General features: G+C 41.0%; 1 protein-coding gene across 1 annotated transcript in view; it reads right to left on the minus strand.

The window, feature by feature from the left end:
* The window catches only part of LOC141140656 (two pore channel protein 1-like), a 94105-nt gene that overhangs the window by 35367 nt on the left and 35640 nt on the right, over positions 1-23098 (minus strand). Inside the window, exons 8-14 of the mRNA XM_073628053.1 lie at positions 20817-20943; positions 15366-15567; positions 14039-14183; positions 13755-13940; positions 11224-11288; positions 7953-8040; positions 7351-7420 (exon numbers count right to left, since the gene is read on the minus strand). Coding sequence (XP_073484154.1) covers positions 7351-7420; positions 7953-8040; positions 11224-11288; positions 13755-13940; positions 14039-14183; positions 15366-15567; positions 20817-20943 — 883 coding nt within the window. The remainder of the gene's footprint in view (positions 1-7350; positions 7421-7952; positions 8041-11223; positions 11289-13754; positions 13941-14038; positions 14184-15365; positions 15568-20816; positions 20944-23098) is intronic.

A 23098-nucleotide genomic window follows, 5' to 3' on the forward strand; every position in this document is an offset into this window, starting at 1 on the left:
ACACTGGTGAAAAAACTGCTGTGCTCCTGGAAGGAGAAGGGGTTATATAGGGAGTAAACTTCCTTGATTGGGTTTACCAGTGTCAACACCTGAAGGTAGCTTATAACCCATTAAGTAATTACTTAAGGCTCTGTGTCCCATGATGTACGATAAAGAAAAACAAGATTAACATACTGAAAAAAAAACAAAAAAACAGAAACTTACTCTATTTATGTACACACACACACACACAAACACTACATCAAGACTCAGAAAACGTCCAAGCACTGTTTTTAAGATTTGTAAAATAAAAAAAATATTGACTATTGGTAGAAAGGGAAATTAAACTTTTCAGACTGATGGATTTTACACCAATTCCACAAACTCAATATTCACTGCAAAATTTGGCAGTTGTTCTTTAAAACGGTAAGTATTACGTGGCTTGTAGTGCTGTACAAAGATATTCCTGACTTGATTAACCTTTGAAGAAGGGGGGTCCTACTCCATTCCACTACTTGCGTTTTAAACTGAGCATGCAAAGCATGTCTAATTTGAAGGTACTTGTAAAATTTGGTTTGGTATACCGTACTCTCTTCTTAATTCTGCAAATGATTTCAACGTGTTTCCCTCATACAGTTGGGCTAGCTGTCCTATACCCTGCTCTTCCCATTCATTGATCTTCCCCATGGGCACTAGTTATTGCAGATGTTTGTTATTCCAAATGGGGGGCGTAGTCTGTTACCCACTTATACCCCATTACTGTCTTGACTAACTGCCATACCTTTATAACCAACTTTAATGTAGGACTCCTAAGGGGAAAAGAGTCTACTTCCAATGCTTCTATTACAGTGTTATGTCGAGCTCCCTGTAACATCATTCTATAACTGGCATCCCCCCCTCCTGGGATGATACACCCCCCAGATGCTGCAATTGGGCGGCTAAAAAATAGCTGTGAGGGTGTGGGACAGCCATTTCTCCCTCATTTGTTGGTAACTGCAGTGTTTGCAAACTAATCCTGGCCTGGCCCTTCTTCCAGATTAATTCCATGAAAAGGGACTCAATTTTCTTAAACCATTCCTTACCTATCCAGACTGGTGAGTTATGCAGCAAACACAATAATTGCAGCATCCAAATCATTTTGACCAAATTATTTCGTCCCGCTACACAAAAGGGGAGGCGGCTCCAAATGTCGCTTTTGCGCTTAAATTTGAGCAGGAGTGGGACTAAATTATTGCTAATGGATTTATTTGGTTCCCTCATTAACCATATGCCAAAATACTTCATACTCTCCACCACTTTTAATTGAGGTATTCCAAACGGTATAGAATTTCTTAATGGATCAACCAGCAAAAGTGCAAATTTTTCCCAGTTTATTACCAGGCCCGAAAACCGTCCGAATTCCTCAAGTATGTTAATTGCCGCAGTTAAAGATGACTCAGTGTCGCCAAGAAGAAACTGGATATTGTCTGTATATAAGGCAATCTTATCCTCCCCCAACTTCCTCTGGAACCCCTGCATCCCTCTGTTGCTGATCTAATCGCAATTGCTAATGGCTCCATCGCAAGAGCAAAAAGCAAGGGCGATAAGGTCTCTTCTCTCTCTCAAGCTGAATCAACTCAGAGTGTACATTATTGAATTTCATCTTGGCACTTGGAGCATTATAGAGTGTTTTTAACCCATCCAATGAAGGTGGACCCAAACCCAAATATCTCCAAAGCCCGCCACAGATAGTCCCACTCGGGTTCTGCAGGTTTAGGTATACCCTCCTAATGTTAATACTGGTGGATCTATTGGGGATAAATCCAGTTTGATCTGGATGTATAAGATTTTGGATACATTTATTCACCCTGGCTGCCAACACCCTTGCCAATATTTTAACATTGGAGCAAAATAATGATATCGGCCTATAAGAAAATGTATCCAGCTGATCTTTTCCATCCTTCTGCAATACTATAATCGTAGCCTCCGTTATTGAGGAGGGCAGCCTCCCCTCTACTGCTGCCCCACCCAATGTCTTTAGTAAATCTGGGAGTAGATAAAAATGTAGCGCTAGTGAACAAATAATACTATAAAGCTGTGCAGACATATGAAGTACATATATAATGCTATATAAGTGTAAATAAGTCCCAATAATAAACAATACAGATCAATATTGAATCCAAAAAAGGTCAGTCCTAAAGGGTTATGGGTACACCACAAGTGAAGGAATGTTCATAGAGGGAGTCAAGGGCACCACAAATGGGGATTTTCTTCTTATAAGGAGTCAGAAACACCAGGTATGATATTATCGGCAAATACCACAGAAGAAAGTAAATGGGTACTCTTACCGGAATCATTGGACCTGGATGTCAGCGACACCAGATCAAACAGGCATGGATAACGGACGTCTCAGTGTAACAGGAGCGATCCAAAGGAATCCTGCAGTATCCGGTAAGGGGACTGGAACAAACACCGATGTCCACGATGATCTGGTATTCTCCCAATATAATTAGAACGACAGAACTGAACCGTGGACCATGGATGGCCAAATGAGTGGATCAGGCAAACTCATGATGGATATAAAAAGAAAAAAGGGCTCCCAATGGTGCAGATCAAAAAACAAACCAAGCCCTACTCCTACTCCGGGGCTTGGTTTTTCCGCTCTCCACATTGCTTTGTTTTATCTGTGATCACATTTTTAATTGTATGCTTGTTTTATGAAAATACCCGATTTGTTTTTTGATCTGCACCATTGGGAGCCCTTTTTTCTTTTTATATATCTTATCCATCATGAGTTTGCCTGATCCACTCATTTTGGATTCAATATTGATCTGTATTGTTTATTACTGGGACTTATTTACACTTATATAGCATTATATATGTACTTCATATGTCTGCACAGCTTTATAGTATTTGTTCACCAGCGCTACATTTTGAAGCCACTTCTATTCATGAATTTTTGTCACATTCGTATGTAGCTGCTTTCTTGTTCTTTGATAGCGCAGTAATCTTTTCTTTTATCCATTCAACTCTGGGAGTAACACCTCTCCATACCGCTTGTAAATTTCTATTGGAAGTCCATTTGGCCCGGGGGACTTTTGGTTATTCATCCCGGCTACTGCCTGCTGCAACTCCTCTAGAGTTATAGGGGCCTCCATCTTACCTCTGTCGCTCTCTGAAACTTCTATACTCCTAAAAAAGTTATCCATTTCTCCAACCTCCTCCTCCCGTCTTGATTTTTACAGATTTGCATAGTATTGCCTGAATGTGTCTATGATCACGGGTGTCTGAAAGGAGATCTCTCCCCCTAGTGTCCTAACCGCAGAAATTGCAGATGGGGGGCTATTAGTTTTAACCAAAAAGCGCTAACATACGGCCCAAATTTTCCCCCTCACCGAAAGCGCATTGTTTCTGGAAGAGGCGCTTATTCTTTGCTTTCCTTGTGACAGCTATTTTATACTCCTGTTGTTTATTAAGCCACATCCTTTGTTTCTCCAGGGTTGGATCTTCCACATACTGTTTTTCTGTCACTATCACTTTTTTCCTAATGCTCTCCTCCCAATCCCTGTACCTCCTTTTAATCTTTGCCACCTGCTGGATTAATAGTCCCCTGAGAAAGGCCTTCATGGCGTTCCCCAACAGTGCTGTACCTGTGTTAAGTGCCACAAATTCTTTTAATTTTGATATTACCTTGTCTGATTCCCCCATTAATTCCAGCCAAAATGGGCTTATTTTCCAATCTCTCTGGGGACATTTTCCACCTGTATACACCGTCAGCACTAGAGGCGAGTGGTCCGACACCCCCCTTAGCCAGTATACTATATTTTTTTACTAACGGCAGTGCTACCCCATTCCCCATGACCATATCTATTCTAGATAGTGTAGAGTGTGAACTGGAGAAACATGAATACTGCTGCCCTTTTGGATGCCGGATTCTCCAGATATCATACAATCCCACCTCTTCCAAAAATTGGGGTAGGTGAACCTCTGACACCCTATCTGACTGCATCCCAGGTGGGAACCCATCTAGTCTCTTATCAAGGACCTTGTTAAAGTCCCCCACTACTATAACCAGAATTCCTTCTTTATCCACCAAAAATTCCATTAATCGATATAGGATCTCCAGTCTAAAAGGAGGGTGAAAAATAAAGATTTGCCACCACATACGGCTTATTCTCTATTAAACAATGGACAAAAACATAACAACCCCGTTCGTCTATACTGATTTTCCCGCAGGAGAAAAGCACCCTGTTCCTCACCATTATGCTCACCCCCCTAGAATAAGAGGAGTAAACCAAATGGTATTGACACTGAAATTTCTTGCTGTGGAATTGTGTCATGGTATCCTTCATCAGGTGAATCTCCTGCAGGCAAATTAGGCCCACTCCATACGTCTCCAGTATGGAAAAGACTGTGACTGGGTCACCCAACCCCCCAACATTCCAGGAGCCTGCCTATGTTAAATGTGTTGGACTGCATCCAAAAAACAAAGTAATATAAAGAAAAAAAACAAGAAGAAGAAGAAATAGAAAGAGAGAAATCGGAGGAAATGTCCAAGAAGAGGACCAACCTCCTAAGGTTACTCCTTGAGTCATACTACCTTCATTATCATTTACGCATGATTGATCTACAGGTGAAAGCTTTGGTATTATTGCGACTTTCAAAATTTGTGATACTGCCCAGCTTACTCCATTTGTATTTATATCCCAATCCTGTGCATGATTTGTAATAATTTTAGTACACTTCCCCCCTCCCCCCTTTCTACCCCCCTCCCCCCCACCTAGCCCCCTCCTATTGGCTAGCCCCGAGGGCTTTATAAGTGACCGTTTCCCATACCAATCCATCCACTCATACCAATCGAGTGATGTGCAAAATTTTGTTATTTCTCCCACCTTTTCACACTTCTCACTCCCCCCCCCACCAGCATCAAATACATCCAAAGCATCTTTAGCACTTGGATACCCCACTCATAGATTGTACTTTCTACCTTCGTGTAACTCCCCACTCCATCCTCTATCTGGTGTAAAACACCCTGTGACTGCAGGCAAAACATATAGACCAAGAAAAAAAAAAAAAAAAAGAATAAAACCCATAATTATTTTTTAAATTTTGATTTGACTATAAAGCAACAGTCTATAAGTTCTTATCATCTTCCAGCCATTGTACCACATTCACCGGACAGTAAAAAAACTGGGTTCCCCCCAAGGCTGTTACTCGTAGACATGCTGGGTACAGAAAAGCATACGTGATTTTATATTTCTGTAGATTGCATTTATTTGCTATATACTCAGCTCTGCGCTTCTGTAGGTCTGGAGAGTAATCTGGATACAGCGAGATCCTAACTCCGTGGTAAAGGATATTCCCCATCTCTCTGGCTCATTGCAACAGGGTCTCTTTATCTTTGTAATTGAAAAATGTCAGAAGTATTGGCCTAGGATAACCACCCGATGACGGGGCTCTAAAAGGAACTCTATGAGCTCTTGGACACAGAGGAGGCACGCCAGACACTGGACCCTGATATCCACAGGACACATTGAACCAGGGACGCTTGGATATTATCTGCCCGTTACGCAGCCCACATTCTAAGCTTTAATGACAATCTGTCCCATCCATTCTTTATTAACATATACTGATGCTGGAAACAGAGTGCACCTTAAATCTTCCATCATCGTGGTCTGGCGTCCAGTTAACATTTTGTTCTTATCACTCATCTTACTGCCTTTTAACACAATATGCCTTCACTTTTTGATTATTTATTAACCTTATTGTGAAAGAGAACGTTTGTGTACTTACTTTTTATTGATTTGTTAACTCTTGGAGAAAGAGAAGAGGAAAGGAAATAATAACTGAATAAAGGGGAAAAAAAAAGGAAAAAAGGAAGAAAAAAAAAAAAAAGAAAAAAAAAATATAAGGAAAGAAAAGGCTAAGCTACTACGATGCGATAATGAGATGGGACAAAAATTAACTATAATGGTGAATTAAGCCCCTCAAAAGAACTCGCTGAAGTAGCTAAAAACAAAAAAAAAAACATTTTGTTTGATTGAATAGCCTTTGGTGCTCCCTGAACATGGAATCATTCCAATGGAATTAAAACACATGTAAATATACCCAACTCTCTACCCATAATGAAGGTATCAGAATACTGGAAACGTGTCGGGTATCAGGGTACACCACCCCTTGGAGAGTACATATGATGATCTATACTTTTGTATTGATGTTTTGTTTTTCTGTTTGATGTATTTACAGTATGTGTAGACGACACACGTCTTTTTATTCTATATTATTAAAGATACATTTTTTATCACAGAGTTGGTGGTCTATTAAAGTCCCATTTAGGGGGTATTTTTCCTTGTTTCTATGAGCTCTTTCTATTGCAAAGAGCGGCGAAAAGGTGTCCTTCCCAAACACTTCTTTGAACCATTTCTCTAGTGTGAGCGAACTGCTCCAGTGTGAGCGAACTGCTCCAGCTTGGCTGTTGGTGCTGTCTTGTTCCCCTTTTCTTTTGCCGAGCGTGTTGCTTGGGACCCCACATTCTCCTGTTGTGGCCGCTCTTCACCTTTCTTTCTTGTCATGGCCGCCCAGTCGGGCCTGCACTTCAGAGACAGGGCTTCAACTTCAGCAGCTCTCTCATCCTCAACCAGCGCTGGAAAGCAGCCCAGAATAATCCAGTAAGCCGCCCTGTGCTGAATGCACTGTACTGTGCGTGTTCCGTCCTCTCTCGAGAGATCTCATGTCCCTCCGTGCGTGGCTGTATGGCTACCTCCACTGCCTCCTTCTCCCCCGTCACAGGCCGAGGGGAGGCGGAACACCTCCTGCTCCATTCGGGTTCCGTCCACCACCTCAGCACGAGCCGCATAAAGCACGGGCATGCAAAGCGGACCAGGTAGGAACCCTCCAGGGAGCTCAGGATCTCAGGACAGAGCGGGGAGAGACACACTCACAGCATCTCACTCCCACATCCGGTCATGCTCCCAAAATGTTTGCAGTCTCTGACCATCTCATGTAGTATGTCTCTTAAACAGATCTTTGATTATGTCTACTGAGAGACTGAGTCATTGCAGAGGGGATGTAGAAAATACAAATTTTTCTTACAAACACATTCTCAAGCTATTTTCTTAAAAAAAGAACAAAAGTTGATCAAGGAAAAAGCACACATTTTGAAAACTGTGGGGAAGCTACCTATAGCAGCCAATCAGATTTCAAGTTTGATATCCTGGGAACTACATAGATACGTGACCGGGGGTAAGGAACAGCTGCACTGCTTATTCTCCACATACCTTTGCTGCACATTATATCAGGCCATTGTTAAACATCTATGATATTGCACACAAAATAAAAGCTTTACCTATGTTGAGATAATGCTAACAATGTTAACAAAACAAAACTACGTACGAAAATAATACCGCAAAATGTCAGCATGGAGGGTAGGATGTTGATCAGCGTATTCATGATGACTCGAAACCTGAAAAAGAGAAGTGCATGCAAATCCTTTATTTCAGAAGCGTGCTTCAATACAATACATGCAAATATATTTGAAATTTAAAATCTGAACTTTATAGAGATTTGTTATTCTTGTGTTTGCTCCCATAATGTCCACTTTTACTTTCAAAACACAAAACTGATTGCAAATGCTTAGGTTGTGATGTTGAAGGAAGATGACTAGCAGGAAGGTATACTACGCCTAAATTACCACCTGGCTGGTTATTGGTCAGATCATTCTGCATTGGCTCCACTATGTTCTAAATCCATATTAATGTTTTATTATCCTTTAAATGTTGCTGACTCCAATATCCCCTTCTTTTTTAGAGATTGAGAAGAGGCGTGATTGAAATGATGCCACATTATTGTACATTACCCTTTGGAAGTTGCATCCTCATTAAATGGTTATTACAGCCCTGGATATAAAAATTTACTAAAACAGAAGGTATATATGATATGCATGCATCAGCCTATGTGAGTATCCAACATATACAGTAGACAGAAGCTATAGATACCTTTGAATACTGTCAATGATCCTGATGAGTCGGAGAACCCGTAGAATGAAGACAATGTCTAGTATCTGCTGGCTGTTGTATTGACTCCCTGTAGAGAAATAAACTCACCAGGTAAATATTAATAAAAGCCACCTAAAACCATAAAGCTGGCTATATACAGTGTTTGAAATTCAGCAGGGACCGACCACATTCTGATCAGTTTGTGACCACCCCCACCTGACAGAAGTCACGTCGTTTGATCGACTTTTGTCAAGGGGGCAAGCTGGAAAACATTTCTCAATCAGCCACTGCAGTGGCTGATCAGTGTTTTCTTAAAATTGCAGGTGCAACTGTCAGAATAAAATGTGCTGACGGGAGATGCCGCCATCCACCAGAGGAATCTTCTATTTGACTGCTGATTGTTAGAAAAAAAGAAGAAACACACACACCAAAAAACACTAAACAGTATAAAGGCTAGCCTTAGCCTGTGGCCATGTACCATGTTACTGGTGAGGCTCTTAACTTGTTCAAAAGGGTTAACCCCTTGTGATATATTGAAACTATTCAACCTTCACTGGTTAAAGTGGTGTCATACTGACACTGAGCCAAGGAACAGAGGTGAATTGAAAAAGGAAAGTGCTCAGATGGCATAATTACCCTGAAAATTTGTTGGCATCAGAAGTACATATACAGAAAAGATTTGAAATTTTTGATTGATCGATTCGTTAAAACTGCTTCAAACATTAGGTGTCATTGCAGGGCAATGCCCCGCTTTCTTCTTTTTTTGGCACAGACGTTCCCCATACAACCTCTTGATGGGTCTAGGGGATCATTTGGAACTAAGATCATTGTAAAAGGTGGTAAATATTAAACAACAAGGTTCTACAAAAGCTCCAGAAGAAGCCACGTTTGTGGTGAAACATGTAGAGGCAATCACACTTTTGTACCTTGATCATTGGGTTGTTATGGCCTGAATTTTAGAAATTGTTTTATAATATCTATGTAATAAAAATGTTCTATATTTTTTGCTAAATATTGCTTTTGATTGATTTTTCTGCACTTTAAAACTCAATTTCTGTGCTCTTTGGATATATACTGTACTGAAAATATTTGGTTCACAACAAAAATAAAAAACTGTTGATCTTGTTAGAAATCCAGTGAGTTGATATACTTGCTGAGTTTTTCTTTCTGTACTGCACTCTCAGTTAGTATTGATCCAAGCCATTTCTGAGAACTATAGAACACCTGCCCATGTTCTATAGTCCTAACACATTTCCTGTACTAAGGTGACAATGCTGCTGCTCCTTAGATACAGTATAGTGAGCGTTGTTATCATAGGACAGGAAGCATGTTCCTGGCATGATAACCTGGAGTAGATAAAAAAGACTAACATTATACAGCCCCTCGATGTTACACAGTCCCTACAAATATAGTACATAACAGGTTATATCTTGCTGGCATTTTGGCTTTGTGCTTAAAGCTTAACTTCAAGTTTATTTTCACTAGAACTGAATGGAATGATCAATCCCAGCATAGATCATACCTCTGTACTATGTTGCTCTCTTGTCTGCAGATCCTTGATATTCTGGGTTTAACTGTGGCTTTGTGTCATGTGACATTCTGTATATCCTGCTGATAGACTCTGTCCCTTCCACAGCCCCTTTCCGCAGTGACCAGAGTCTGTAACACCCCTTTGTAGTCTTTCAGACTCTGCAAATGATGTAACTTCATTCACAGCTCTGATGCATACTTGCCAACTGTCCCGAATTTCCCGGGATTCAGACCTTTTTCCTGGTTTTCGGGATTCCTGGGAAATCCTTGTTTTCCCGATTTTGAGACATTGTCTCCACCGACCGCCATTTTACAGAAGACCAGAACACCGAGAACAAACAAGAGGCCAGGTGGCTGCCAATAGAAATTGAGCTGCGGCGCCACCCACCCCCCGACCGGCTGCCGGTCTGTCTGTGACCTGTTGTGGGAAAATTTCTACTGGCAGCCACCTGGCCCGCTCCGCCTATTCTGTTTCACTCTGCCTCTTACTTTGTTCTAGTGTTCTGTAATGGCGGCGGAGAGTTTCCGCTAGGGGATACCTGATGTAAGGGGGGTTGCTCCACTTGGGGAGGCCTGATGTAAGGGGGGACTCGGCTGGGGAGGCCTGATGTAAGGGGGGACTCGGCTGGGGAGGCCTGATGTAAGGGGGGACTCGGCTGGGGAGGTCTGATGTAAGGGGGGACTCGGCTGGGGAGGCCTGATGTAAGGGGGGACTCGGCTGGGGAGGCCTGATGTAAGGGGGGACTCGGCTGGGGAGGCCTGATGTAAGGGGGGACACGGCTGGGGAGGCCTGATGTAAGGGGGGACTCGGCTGGGGAGGCCTGATGTAAGGGGGGACTCGGCTGGGGAGGCCTGATGTAAGGGGGGACTCGGTTGGGGAGGCCTGATGTACGGGGGGACTCGGTTGGGGAGGCCTGATGTAAGGGGGGACTTGGTTGGGGAGGCCTGATGTAAGGGGGGACTCGGCTGGGGAGGCCTGATGTAAGGGGGGACTTGGCTGGGGAGGCCTGATGTAAGGGGGGACTCGGCTGGGGATGGCATCTGGTGGCAGGCAATGTGGCAAGGGACAGGCTCAGGGCTTCCACTGATTCTACATTATGGTGAGTTGAACTTTTTCATTTTATATTACAATGTAATAATGTGCTTCAATCATCCTGACACCATAACAACCATGGTGCTGGGATGATTGAAGCGCTAACACCAAGTGTTTGGAGTATCTTTATCTGCTGACTGTTAAACTTTCTGAAATACACATTTCTATTGTGGTGTAGGATCTGGCCTGCTGTCCCTACATCCCTTTCTTTCTCTCTTTCTCCCTCCATCCCTCGTTCAGCTCAGACTAACCACACCCATTTTGAGTCACGCCTCTTTAAGCCACGCCCAATATTTAGCTTAAACCACGGCCATTTTTTGCCTCAGCGTGCTGCATTTTTATTTCCCGCACTGCGTCACACCTACAAACGATTGCCCCGTCCCCTAATTATAATAAGACTCCTCCTACAGACAAAAAAGTGTCCCTATACATTTTTAACCATTTTTGTGTCTGTAACTTACAGGCAATAAATACTAAGTGAAGGATAGCAGTATACGCAGAGTAAACTAGCTTTAATAAGCACTTGCTTGACAAGACAATATGCATTAAAATTAAACAAAACAGTGCATATCAGATAGGAAAACTTTGTATTAACGATATGCAAAGTCCATTTAAACAAAGTTCCAGCTGCATACATGAGACACATACCTGATTTCAGTCCTGAGTTGACTATGGTGGCAATAAGGGCAGCAATGATGATAAAGGTGTCAAACCTATCAAAATAGTATAGAAGATGTTAAACATCTTTATTGACAGGGGTTGGTACATAAGCAACCACACATTCAATGCAGCAAATACTGGTTTGTATTTCTGCCAAGGACTATTAAATTGAAGCCTATATATAATAATTTAGTAGGCATCAGTTTGCAGAAATTAGTTATTGTTAAAAAAAATTCAGTCTGATTCAATAAAACAACCCTAAAAACTTAAACTGGCAAGGTTGGAATTCCCCCCAACTACGCCCCCCTTTTTTGGTCTCCATTTATTTTCCTTCTTCCACACATTATCCAATGTTAGACATGTTTACATATCCCTCCCAAACTGAAACTAAAATAGGTTATACTTGTTAAGATGCTCTATTTATGTCACTTGCAAACTTACCTTTTTCATCATTGTCTATACTGTAATCATTTAATACTTTGTTATGATAGTGTAACATGGGATTGAACAGCAATTGACAACTACTTTGTGTTAATTCTAGAGACGAGTTCATTACCTTCCTAATTGTTACTCCACATTTACGATTTCTTTATTGTTTGAACGTAATCCTGTTAAAAATTATAATATAAACTTATTGAATGAAAATAAATCCAATCTAAGTTTATCTGATCCAATACAGTGTTTAAAATGCTTTACATTGTATGGATCAGCGTCATTTTTAAATTCAAAGTGGGGAAAAAAGTGCTCTGCCAGAAAAGAAAAAAAAAAAAAAAAAAGGAAGACAAACTGGAATCAGTGTTTTTTTTTTTCAATACAGGTTAAATTGATTTTTAAAGTAAGATAGTTTTTATCCTAGAAAATACTGTCTTTGCCAGACAGGAGGCAACACTTCCACTATATCCAACTTAGGCATTTTATAATACCCTTCTCTGCTCCATTCCTTCCCTTTTACTCTCACACATTGTGAAAGTACTGTATATACTCGAGTATAAGTCGACCGGAATAAAAGCCGAGGCACCTAATTTTACCACAAAAAACAGGGAAAACTTATTGACTCGAGTATAAGCCTAGGGTGGGAAATGCGCAGCTACTGTAAGTGGAAAAGAGGGTCAACAATGCCCATTTGCAGCCTCACTGTGCCCATTTGCAGCCATAGGTCCCCCGAACTTCAAACTTGGTAGTTAAGGGTTCCTAGATGCCCCCTAGCAGCAGCCAAAATTTGGGGTTTCTGGACCCAAAGGGCCCCGAAATGACATTGCTGCAGATGGACACAGTTGACCGAATTTGGGGCCCCATATCTCGGGGCCACTTGGTGCTAGGAACCCCAAATTTGGTGTGCAAACCCAGTGGAACTAACACTACAACATATCCAAAGCTAGGGGTTTCTAGCATCAAGTGGCCCCGAGATACGGGGCCCCAAAATCAGTTCAGAAAATGTCAAGCACTTTTCTGCAGCAGAGAATGACATTTTGGGGCCACTTGGTACTAGGAACCCCAGCTTGGATAGGTTGTAGTGCTAGTTCCACTGGGTTTGCACACCAAATTTGGGGTTCTTAGCACCAAGTAGCCCCGAGATACGGGGCCCCAAAATCGGTTCGGAAAATGTCATTCTTTGCACCAGAAAAGTGCTTGACTCGAGTATAGGCCGAGGGGGGCACTTTCAGCACACAAAAAGTGCTGAAAAACTCGGCTTATACTCGAGTATATACGGTAAATGACAATCTGATCCACAGACACCAAGCCTACTGTAGGTTTATAATATGCCAATGTCAATACTCTTCCTTTCTTAATAAACCATTTGTATAAAAAAAACTTTTTTTTTTTTTTTTTTAAATAAGAGTGTTTTGTTTGAAAAGCAGCCACATTCTGAGTAGAAAAGCATATCCCCTGCCAACATGCTGAATAGACCCTTTCTCTAAGCAGAGGCAGTGGTCTATGCAGAGGTCTGACACTACCTGCTGAGTCAGGCCTACAGCTCTGCAAACAGCAAAGCTCACACACCGTGCTGACTGGAGAGCTCTAGCTGTGATTCCAAGAGGCATGGTGGATCTCTTCAGAGAGATCACTGCTTTAACACAGGAAGCAGGGTTCATTCATGACAGCATTCTGGCAACTAAGAATTTGCAAACCTTTTGTTTTGATGCACCTGAAATGTATTCAGCCAAGTTTAAATGGACTTTAATTATTTATGTATTAATATTAATATGAGATAATTTAAAGAAAACAACAATGCTTGTAAATTAAAGCGGACCAGTCAGAAAAGGCATTTGTAAGAAACTCATGTTTCCACAATAGTATAGCTTCACATTTCAGTAATATGTACTGTGCATTCATTTGCTTGTAGTATAAATAGTCAAAGAAGAAATGTGAGCTCAATGTCAGGACCCAAATGTTAACGTTTATCCACTCTGAATCACAAATGGGCATATCTGGGCTTCTAAGTAGACACCATTTTTCACAGAGAAAATAAATTTATCACTGAATTATGAACTGAAAAAAGTAAAACACCAACATCATACCAGTTCCAAAACTGATTCTTGGCAAAGAAAGTCCTAGGATCATATGTGTAGAGTTTCAGGATAATTTCTATAACATAGAGAGAGAGGAACCCCCACTCTGCATTAGATATTAGTGGGTTTCGGTCATCCAGGGCGATAAAAATGGCATTGATTAGAATGATAACATCAAAAGCATAAACAAACCCCCTGAAATGGAAAAAAATAAATAAAAAATTATAGGAAACGTGTAGCAAGCACATGAGAAAATCTGTTATCATTACTGCACTTTCATCAGGGAAACGTACTTATGATGGACGACCTGGCGAATAAAGCGACTTGCTGCACTTCTGTACAAATGAGGCAGCCAGCATTCAATTGGATGTTTTCGAGCCTTCACTGTGATAACTTTAATGTTCAACAAGTCAGCTAAACGGATAAAGGCTTTCTTCCCTGTGTAAGAAAGGACCTGTGTTAATTTCATGAGGTTTGTAGATAATCAAAATACTCAATCTTTGAAAGGCCTAAACATAACTCTTCCAGAACTTCCTGGCCCGGCTTGGGTCCACTGGACAGGCGGAGATAACGTCACAAAAAGGAAGCTGGCCAAGAAGTGCTGAGAGCCACCAGTACAGCCCAAGACAGCCTTCCAGGGATCTACAATCAGCGGGATCGAACTGGAACCAGACAGTAGTGCTTGTAGCTAGAGGAGTGCTCTCCATACTGTTTCTTGTGAGTTACTTAGTTGTGGAAATAAAATAGTTAGTTTTTTTTGCTACACCTAGATGACACTGTTTCTCTTCTTACATTTTGCATTCGCACAGAGTATCTTCTAGCTCTTGATGAATCCACTGCCACTGAGACTCATTGGACTTTAAAGACTTTTATTTACACCTGCCTTTATTCATTGTATACCTGGGTGGCTCCATCACAGTGAGCCAAAACATCCTATTTGTTTTTTCCAAAAATTGTTTGGTAAAGGAGGGGGAAAAAAGATACCGGGATATGTTTTTTTTCTCCACAAAATAAATGTGACACATGAAAGTAGAAGTCCAGTCAAATACTAACGAAGCTTAAACCTGTTCTCACCCCCATTCTAATTATCCTGTAAGGGATAGATCTGTATACTTACCTATTCCGAAGGCACTCCATTCCGGTGACATGATCAGCTCCCAGCACCATCTTCAGTTTAGAGGAGGGACAGCAGAGACCGCATGGTCCATATTAAAGGATAGGGTAGTTAGAATAGGGCTTAGAATGGGGGTTGGGGCAGGTTTAAGCTTATTTGTATTTGACTAGCCTTCTACTTTAAGATCTACAGAAGAAGCAGAGGTTATTTTTAAATCACAGGTATGCATTACCATAGTACCCTGAAAATACAGATGACAAAAGGGAGCCACTCTCTTATACAAGGCGTGTTCACCTGATACTAGGGAAGGATGGATTAGATATTTAAAAAGCATTCCCTTTCCTGTTTGATCATCAAGTCTCCCCCCGAGAAACCTGAGAACCTGCTAAACAAAAATGTTCTTATCCAGTGAAGGAAATTGTTAAAGGTAATTTTGATAAATTTCTAATCTAAACAGTGATTTATCATAGAGCCTCTAAAAGGATTTACAGCTTGTATTTACTCACCCACGCATCTTTGGTTTTCTTCTGTAGACACTCTTAGCAGCAGTTCTCTGTGAGAGTTACTGATATCTGGTGCAACCAACTTCACCAGTTTGTTCCATGTGGCCTCTGTTATAACAAAATCTGAGCCTTCTTTCACTTTGAGTGCATTAAATGCCTCTGCCATCTTGCGGCGTTTCATGTAAGCTAGCATACGGATTTCATTCTGGAAGTAAGATGTACACATTTTCAGTTGATAGGCAATTGCTAAATACCAATTTAACCAAGTAGAAAAAAAATACCTTAGAGCTTTTATGATATACAGTAAGTGCAGCAACCCACTGAATTCAATCATGATTCATTCTGTACTGGTCTCACTAAATCAGCATGAGTTCTGATTGGTTGCTATGGATTTCTGCTCTCAAGTTTTCTATTGAAAAAACAGTTTGCTTTAGAGGCACAGTAAATCTGGCATCAGGTGTTTTACGTATTCAGTGTAACTTCAAAAAAAAAAGTAAACCAGCCTTTCTCAAACTTTTTACCATGGAGGGACCCTTGAAAAACATTTGAGATCTCAGGGAATTCCCAAAATAATTTTCTGATCTACAGCTCAGGGTGAGTTAGTGTAAGGCACACTTACTGCTTTCATAATCTATGTGAATTGTCAGCTTAAAGTGGATGTAAATTCTCTCCTATACCCAGTGAAGTGAACAGCCTCAGATGATACAAAGAGATGAAACAAATCTCCCTACATAAGTTTTACATACAGTATTTATCTGCTGCCTTTAGCTTTCTACATTCTTTAGAAAGTGCACATAGATTTCTAAAACATTCTTCCTGTTTCAGCAGTGGGTATGGAGTCTGGGCATACACTGTGTGAGAGCTGATTGGTGGAAAGGCACACACCCTCTCCACATAGGCAGAGGAACAAAGAAACTTGCAGAGCTGTACTGTGAATAGACAAGCTCTCTGCTCTCTTATCTATTCTTAGTTCCCTCCCAGCAGAAAGACACAGGATGTAGAGATTTTAATAGAGATAAGTAAATACTACAGATATATGTACCCAGGTCAGAGTTCATGAATGGAGTTTACAACCACTTTAACTACTTTCCGACCAGCCGCCGTCGTTAAACGGTGGCAGGTTAGCTCCCCTGCGTGAATCGCCATAGCTGTATGCCGGGCACTTTAAGGGCTATAGGGGGCTGGACCTGATCCGTGTGGTCAGGGACCTGTGATCGCTCCTCAGAGATCCAGAATGGGGGATATGTCAATGTAAACAGACAGATCCTCGTTCTGTCAGGGAAGTAGAGTGATCTGCTGTTCCTAGTGATCAAGAACAGTGATCCCTGTTAGAATCACCTCTTTATGACACACTTAACCCCTTGATCGCCCCCTAGTTTTAACCCCTTCCCTGCCAGTGGCATTTACACAGTAATCAGTGGCTATTTTTAACTCTGATCGCTGTATAAATGTCAAGAGTCCAAAAAAGTGTCCGATCTGTCCGCTGCAATGTCACAGTCCCGGGGAAAAAAATAAATAAATAAAAAATAAATAAAAATAACATAAATATATCCCCCATTTTGAAAACACTATAACTTTTTGGGCAAAACAATCAATATACACTTATTGCGATTTTTTTTAACCAAAAATATGTAGAATACATATTGACTAAACTGATAAAGACATTTTTTTTGGATAGTTATTAATTATAGCAAAAAGTAAAAGATATTGGGTTTTTTTCAAAATTGTCGTTCTTTTTTTGTTTATAGTGCACAAAATAAAAACCGCAGAGGTGATCAAATACCACCGAAAGAAATCTCCATTTGTGGGGAAAAAAAAGGACGTCAATTTTGTTTGGGTACAGCGTTGCATGACCGCGCAATCAGTGCCGTATCGCAAAAAAGGCCTGGTCATTAATTGGACAATTCTTTTGGTCCTTAAGTGGTTAAGTCAGATATCTAGCACGCTGTGCCTTGTTTGTGTTATACACTAAAGAGGATGCATTACTTACCTGATTCAATAAGTTCTGGCCCTCTTTTTCCCCAGTACAAGCACTGGTCTGTGGACCAAACCACAGAATCAACCCGTACAGTGAAGGGCTAATAAACTTGTATTATACATGGTGGAGGCAAAAGTGCAACTGTTGCATAGAGCAGCTTACAGAGGTGGCTGACTGATCACACAGATTAAGGGAACTAGGTAAGTAACACTGCGCTGCACCTCCAGATAAGTGTGAAAGCAGCCTAATAACCTTTTTTTTTTCTTTTTTTTTTCCAACAGTGCTCATATACAGTACACCCATTACAAAACTATGATGTTTAAAACAAAATATGCTCATTGCTAAACTGTGATGTTTAATAAACCGACCTTTTACCTTTCAGCTTCTGCTGGCATCGCTGGCTGTTAGAAAGGTTCCTCTCCCAGGCAGAGTGATACCAAGTGCACTTCGCCTGGGACAGGAGATGGCGCTATGGAGGAAGCATCCTGCTCCCTCCAGCGCTGGCTTCATCCACTCTGATTTTCTGGGATGGCAGGTTGGCAACCCACCATCCCAGAGCAAGAGGTCGCGGACCACCTCAAAGGGCTCCGCTGATCACAGGTTGAGCACCCCTGATGTATATAATTTAATGTCCAGAGTCTGGGCACAGGTACACCTTAAGCCTCATGGATGAAATTCAGATCTCTTAAACCATATGAAAAATTACATATGCGCTTCAAAATTACACAGCCAAAAAAAAACTGGTATCCTTTATATAAAAAGGTTTAATGATCATCTCTAATCTATTTTAAACACACATTACAATCTATCTTGAGATTCCACGTCTCATTCTATGATGTGAATACAATGGCTTTAACCAACATTAGTTAAAAAGCAAGTAAAATTGCATGTTATTAAAAAGGGCAGTAAAGATAAGCGCATTGAAGATGATAAACCATTTTTAAAATTTCCTTTATCAATATCTGACAAATCGACATTTTCATGCAACACAATAAAAAGAAAAAAAATTTCAAAATAAAAATCCACTGTTACAATAATTCCATTTACAAGTATTCACAGCGCTTCACTTTTTCCACATTTTGTTATGTTACAGCCTTATTCCAAAATGGATTAAATTCATTATTTTCTTCAAAATTCTACAAACAATGCCACATAACAACATGAAAAAAGTTTGTTTGAAATCTTTGCAAATTAATTAAAAATTACACGAAAAAAAAAAAAATCACATAAAATGTACATAAGTATTGACAGCCCTTGCTCAATACTTTGTTGAGGCACCTTTGGCACCAATTACAGCCTCTTTTTGAGTATGATGCTACAAGCTTGGCACACCTATTTTTTAGCAGTTTGTCCCATTCTTCTTTGCAGGTCCTCTCAAGCTCCATCAGGTTGGGTGGGAGCGTCGGCGCACAGCCATTTCCAGATCTCTCCAGAGATGTTCAAGATAAGGTTCAAGTCTGGGCTCTGGCTGAGCCACTCAAGGACATTCACAGAGTTGTCCTGTAGCCACTCCTTTGTTATCTTGGCTGTGTGCTTAGGGTCGTTTTCCTGTTGGAAGATGAACCTTTGCCCCATTCTGGAGGTCCAGAGCGCTTTCGAGCAGGTTTTTATCAAGGATGTCTTTCTACATTCCTGCATTTATCTTTCACTCAATCCTGACTAGTCTCTCAGTTTCTGCTGCTGAAAGACATTCCCACAGCATGATGTTGCCACCACCATGCTGCACTGTAGGGATGGCATTGGCCAGGTGATGAGCAGTTCATGGTTTCCTCCAGACATGACGCTTGCCACATTCAGGCCAAAGAGTTCAATCTTTGTTTCATCAGGTGCCTTTTGGCAAACTCCAGGAGGCTGTCATGTGCCTTTAACTGAGAAGTGGCTTCCGTCTGGCCACTCTACCATACAGGCCTGATTGGGGGAGTGCTGCTGAGATGGTTTGTTCTTCTAGAAGGTTCTCCTCTATCCACAGAGAAACGCTGTAGCTCTGTCAGAGAGACCAGTTCTTGGTAACCTCCCTGACTAAGGCCCTTCTCCTCCTATCTCTCAGTTTGGCTGGACGGCCCATTCAATTCAAGGAAGAGGCCTGGTGGTTCCAAACTTCTTTACGGATGATGGAGGTCACTGTGCTCATCGGGACCTTCAATGCTGCAGGAAATTTTTTGTACCCTTCCCCAGATCTGTGCCTCAATACAAACCTGTCTCAGAAGTCCACAGACAATTCCTTGGACTTCATGGCTTGGTTTGTGCTCTGACATGCACTGTTAACTACTGGACTTTATAAAAGACAGGTGTGTGCCTTTCCAAATCATGTCCAATCAACTGAATTTACCACAGGTGTACGCTAATCAAGTTGTAGAAACATCTCAAGGATGATCAGTGGAAACAGGATGCACCTGAGCTCTATTGCGAGTGTCATGGTGAAGGGTGTGAATACTTATGTACATGTGATTTTTTTTTTGGTTTTTTATTTTTAAATACATTTGCAATTATTTCAAACAAACTTCTTTCATGTTGTCATTATGGGGTATGGTTTGTAGAATTTTGAGGAAAATAATTAATTTAATACATTTTGGAATAAGGCTGTAACATAACAAAATGTGGAAAAAGTGAAGCGCTGTGAATACTTTCTGTATGCACAATGTACCAAGTACACTTAAGTTGTACAAATAGGAGGTAGTATAGATTATATAAAAAAAAGAAAAAAACAACCACCCCCGAACCCCTACACCCATGCAGTACCATTTCTGGTGCAGGGATATATAGGATATGCCAACCACCAGGATTGTGTGGATAGGACTATTTTCAAGGAAGACAGACAGAATCGCCCATCCATTACATGAATTCAAAAACCGAGCCACATAAAGTTAAAAATATCAGGAGCCTCTCTTGATATTAACCCTATACCCTAAACGAGGACCCTTAAAGAATGGATACAATGGGCATTTAATCATTTGAATTTTAGATTACTTTTCAAGTTAAAAAGGAAACACCTTCAAAAAGCTGACAAAGATATAGCTCCCAAAGCCTTGTACATTTGTGCATTCACATGGCTGTACTTCTAATAAGATCAGATTAAGGGCCCCTTCACACCAGATGCAGTGGGGTGCATTTCTGACTGCACTCCAACTGCATAGACAGCCCAGGTTATCCTATGGGCATAGTTCACACTACTGCATGCAGTGAACAAATGTAAACGCACGAATATGCACTGCAACGCAGTGCACATAAAAGCCAAAAGTAAAAAGAGCAGAAAAAGAAAAGAGCTCAAAAGACTTGCAAGTTTAAGACAAATGCACTGAAAATGCATGTAAATGCGCAATGCACATCACTGTGCATGCAAAAAATGTGCAGCTTCTGGTGTGAATGGGCTCTTAATGTGGTTTAAATAGTCAACCAGAGTCTTTCTACTGATCTTTTTAGTATAGCGCTTTTTCATTTTCTTTTTTATTCTTTTAATTGTATTAGGAGTGATCTACCTTTAAGTGCTTCCTGTAATTGTTGTACACAACAGCCAAGAAGACTGACATGAAGATGTAAGTGTTCAAAATGATGTAGGCAATGAAGAAAATGGAATACCACCAGTTGTAGTCATAAGCTGGCATCCTGAAAACAAGATAATTAAGAATGACATGACAACAACAATACTTTGCATACTAATTACAAAAATACAGAAAATGGGATAATTACCCTTCACTTAAGTTTTACAGTGAGATCTTTAAAAGCTATACAAATTGCAATGCAATTTTAGACCACTAAATATATAAACCAAGAGATATACAGATAGATAGATAGATAGATAGATAGATAGATAGATAGATAGATAGATAGATAGATAGATAGATAGATAGATAGATAGATAGATAGATAATCAAAAATAAAATATATACTGTGTTTCTAAAACACCATCATATGAACCACAAATCCTGTATTAGGCTATATACTGGTCTGCTGGAGGGTACCATTTTCTAACTCATTCCAGAACTGTCAGCTCACTTGTACTGAAGCTGAAAAGGTACTTTACTACCCTGGAATCTGTAAGCAATGTGTGTGTCAGGGGAAGACAGGCTCCACCACAATGGCATGTAGCGCTGTAAAAAAAGAACCTGAACCTGGAACCTCCAATTACCTTCACCGCAGTTCATTTCTTCTATTTAGCATCCTTATAGGGCGTACACACGGTCGGACTTTGTTCGGACATTCCGACAACAAAATCCATGGATTTTTTCCGACGGATGTTGGCTCAAACTTGTCTTGCATACACACGGTCACACAAAGTTGTCGGAAAATCCGATCGTTCTGAACGCGGTGACGTAAAACACGTACGTCGGGACTATAAACGGGGCAGTGGCCAATAGCTTTCATCTCTTTATTTATTCTGAGCATGCGTGGCACTTTGTCCTTCGGATTTGTGTACACGCGATCGGAATTTCCGACAACGGATTTTGTTGTCGGAAAATTTTTATCTCCTGCTCTCCAACTTTGTGTGTCGGAAAATCCAATGGAAAATGTCCGATGGAGCCCACACACGGTCGGAATTTCCGACAACACGCTCCGATCGGACATTTTCCATCGGAAAATCCGACCGTGTGTACGGGGCATTAGTGTTCATAATTCCAGGGTGCTCCAGGCAGAATTCCTAGTTGAGAGCTTAGCTACACCCTCTTACCTCCAAAGCCTTACTAATCTCTCATCAATGATGTGCAACTGCACCAGCTAATATTTAGGCTTGAGAAGTGAAATGGGGCAAGACCTAACTCCCAACCAGGGAAGCTTGGCTGCAATCTGCATACCATACCATACCAGAACACTGGAGATGCCAAATAGAAAAACTGACTGGACATGCAGTCATCTTGAAGTGCCTGCTATGATGAGCTGGCAGTGGTTCAGGTGCTTTTTTCAGTTTGTGTTTGAGTTAAAAAGAGACTAAAGCAGTTTTGGTCAACAGAAGTTTACATATATAGAAAAAAGTATTATATATACTGTGTGTGGGGTGTGTGTGTGTATATGTGTGACTTGATTTTGTGTTCAGTAAACCATTCTTGAACCCTTTTTGCAGTGTGGCAGGGCACATTATCCTTCAGAAAGAGGCTACTGCCATCAGGGAATATGGTTTTCATGAAGGGGTGTACTTGGTCAGCAACAATGTTTAGGTAAGTGGTACAGTATGTGTCAAAGTAACATCCACATGAATGGCAGGACCCAAGGTTTCCTGGCAGAACATTGCCCAAAGCAACACACTGCCTTCACCAGCTTGCCTTCCTTCCATACTGCATCCTGGTGCCATCTCTTTGGCACGTAAGCGACAAACATGCACCCGGCCATCAACATGATGTAAAAGAAAACGTGATTCATCAGACCAGGCCACCTTCTTCAATTGCTCCGTGGTCCAGCTCAGATGCTCATGTGTCCATTGTAGGCTCTTTAGGCTGTGGACACGAGTCAGCATGGATACCCTAGTTGGTCTGAGCCTCACCCCCATACACAGAAAACTACGATCTCAATTTTTATTGCTTTCAACACATCAAATTCAGGGACAACATGTACCCAATATATCCCACTGACTTTCAGATGCCATTATACTTAAGCTGGTCATAAAGTTATGGTTGTTTTTATAAATACAGTATTTTATACACACACACACACACATCCATCCTGGTTAAGAAAAAATACATTTAAATGCATGACAAATGACTCCCAGAGCAATATGGTTCACCTAAAAAGGACAACACAGAAGAACCTGCCTACTTTTGCCAAAAGA

Source organism: Aquarana catesbeiana, linkage group LG04, assembly GCF_042186555.1.
Source record: "Aquarana catesbeiana isolate 2022-GZ linkage group LG04, ASM4218655v1, whole genome shotgun sequence".
Classification (NCBI taxonomy): Eukaryota; Metazoa; Chordata; class Amphibia; order Anura; family Ranidae; genus Aquarana; species Aquarana catesbeiana.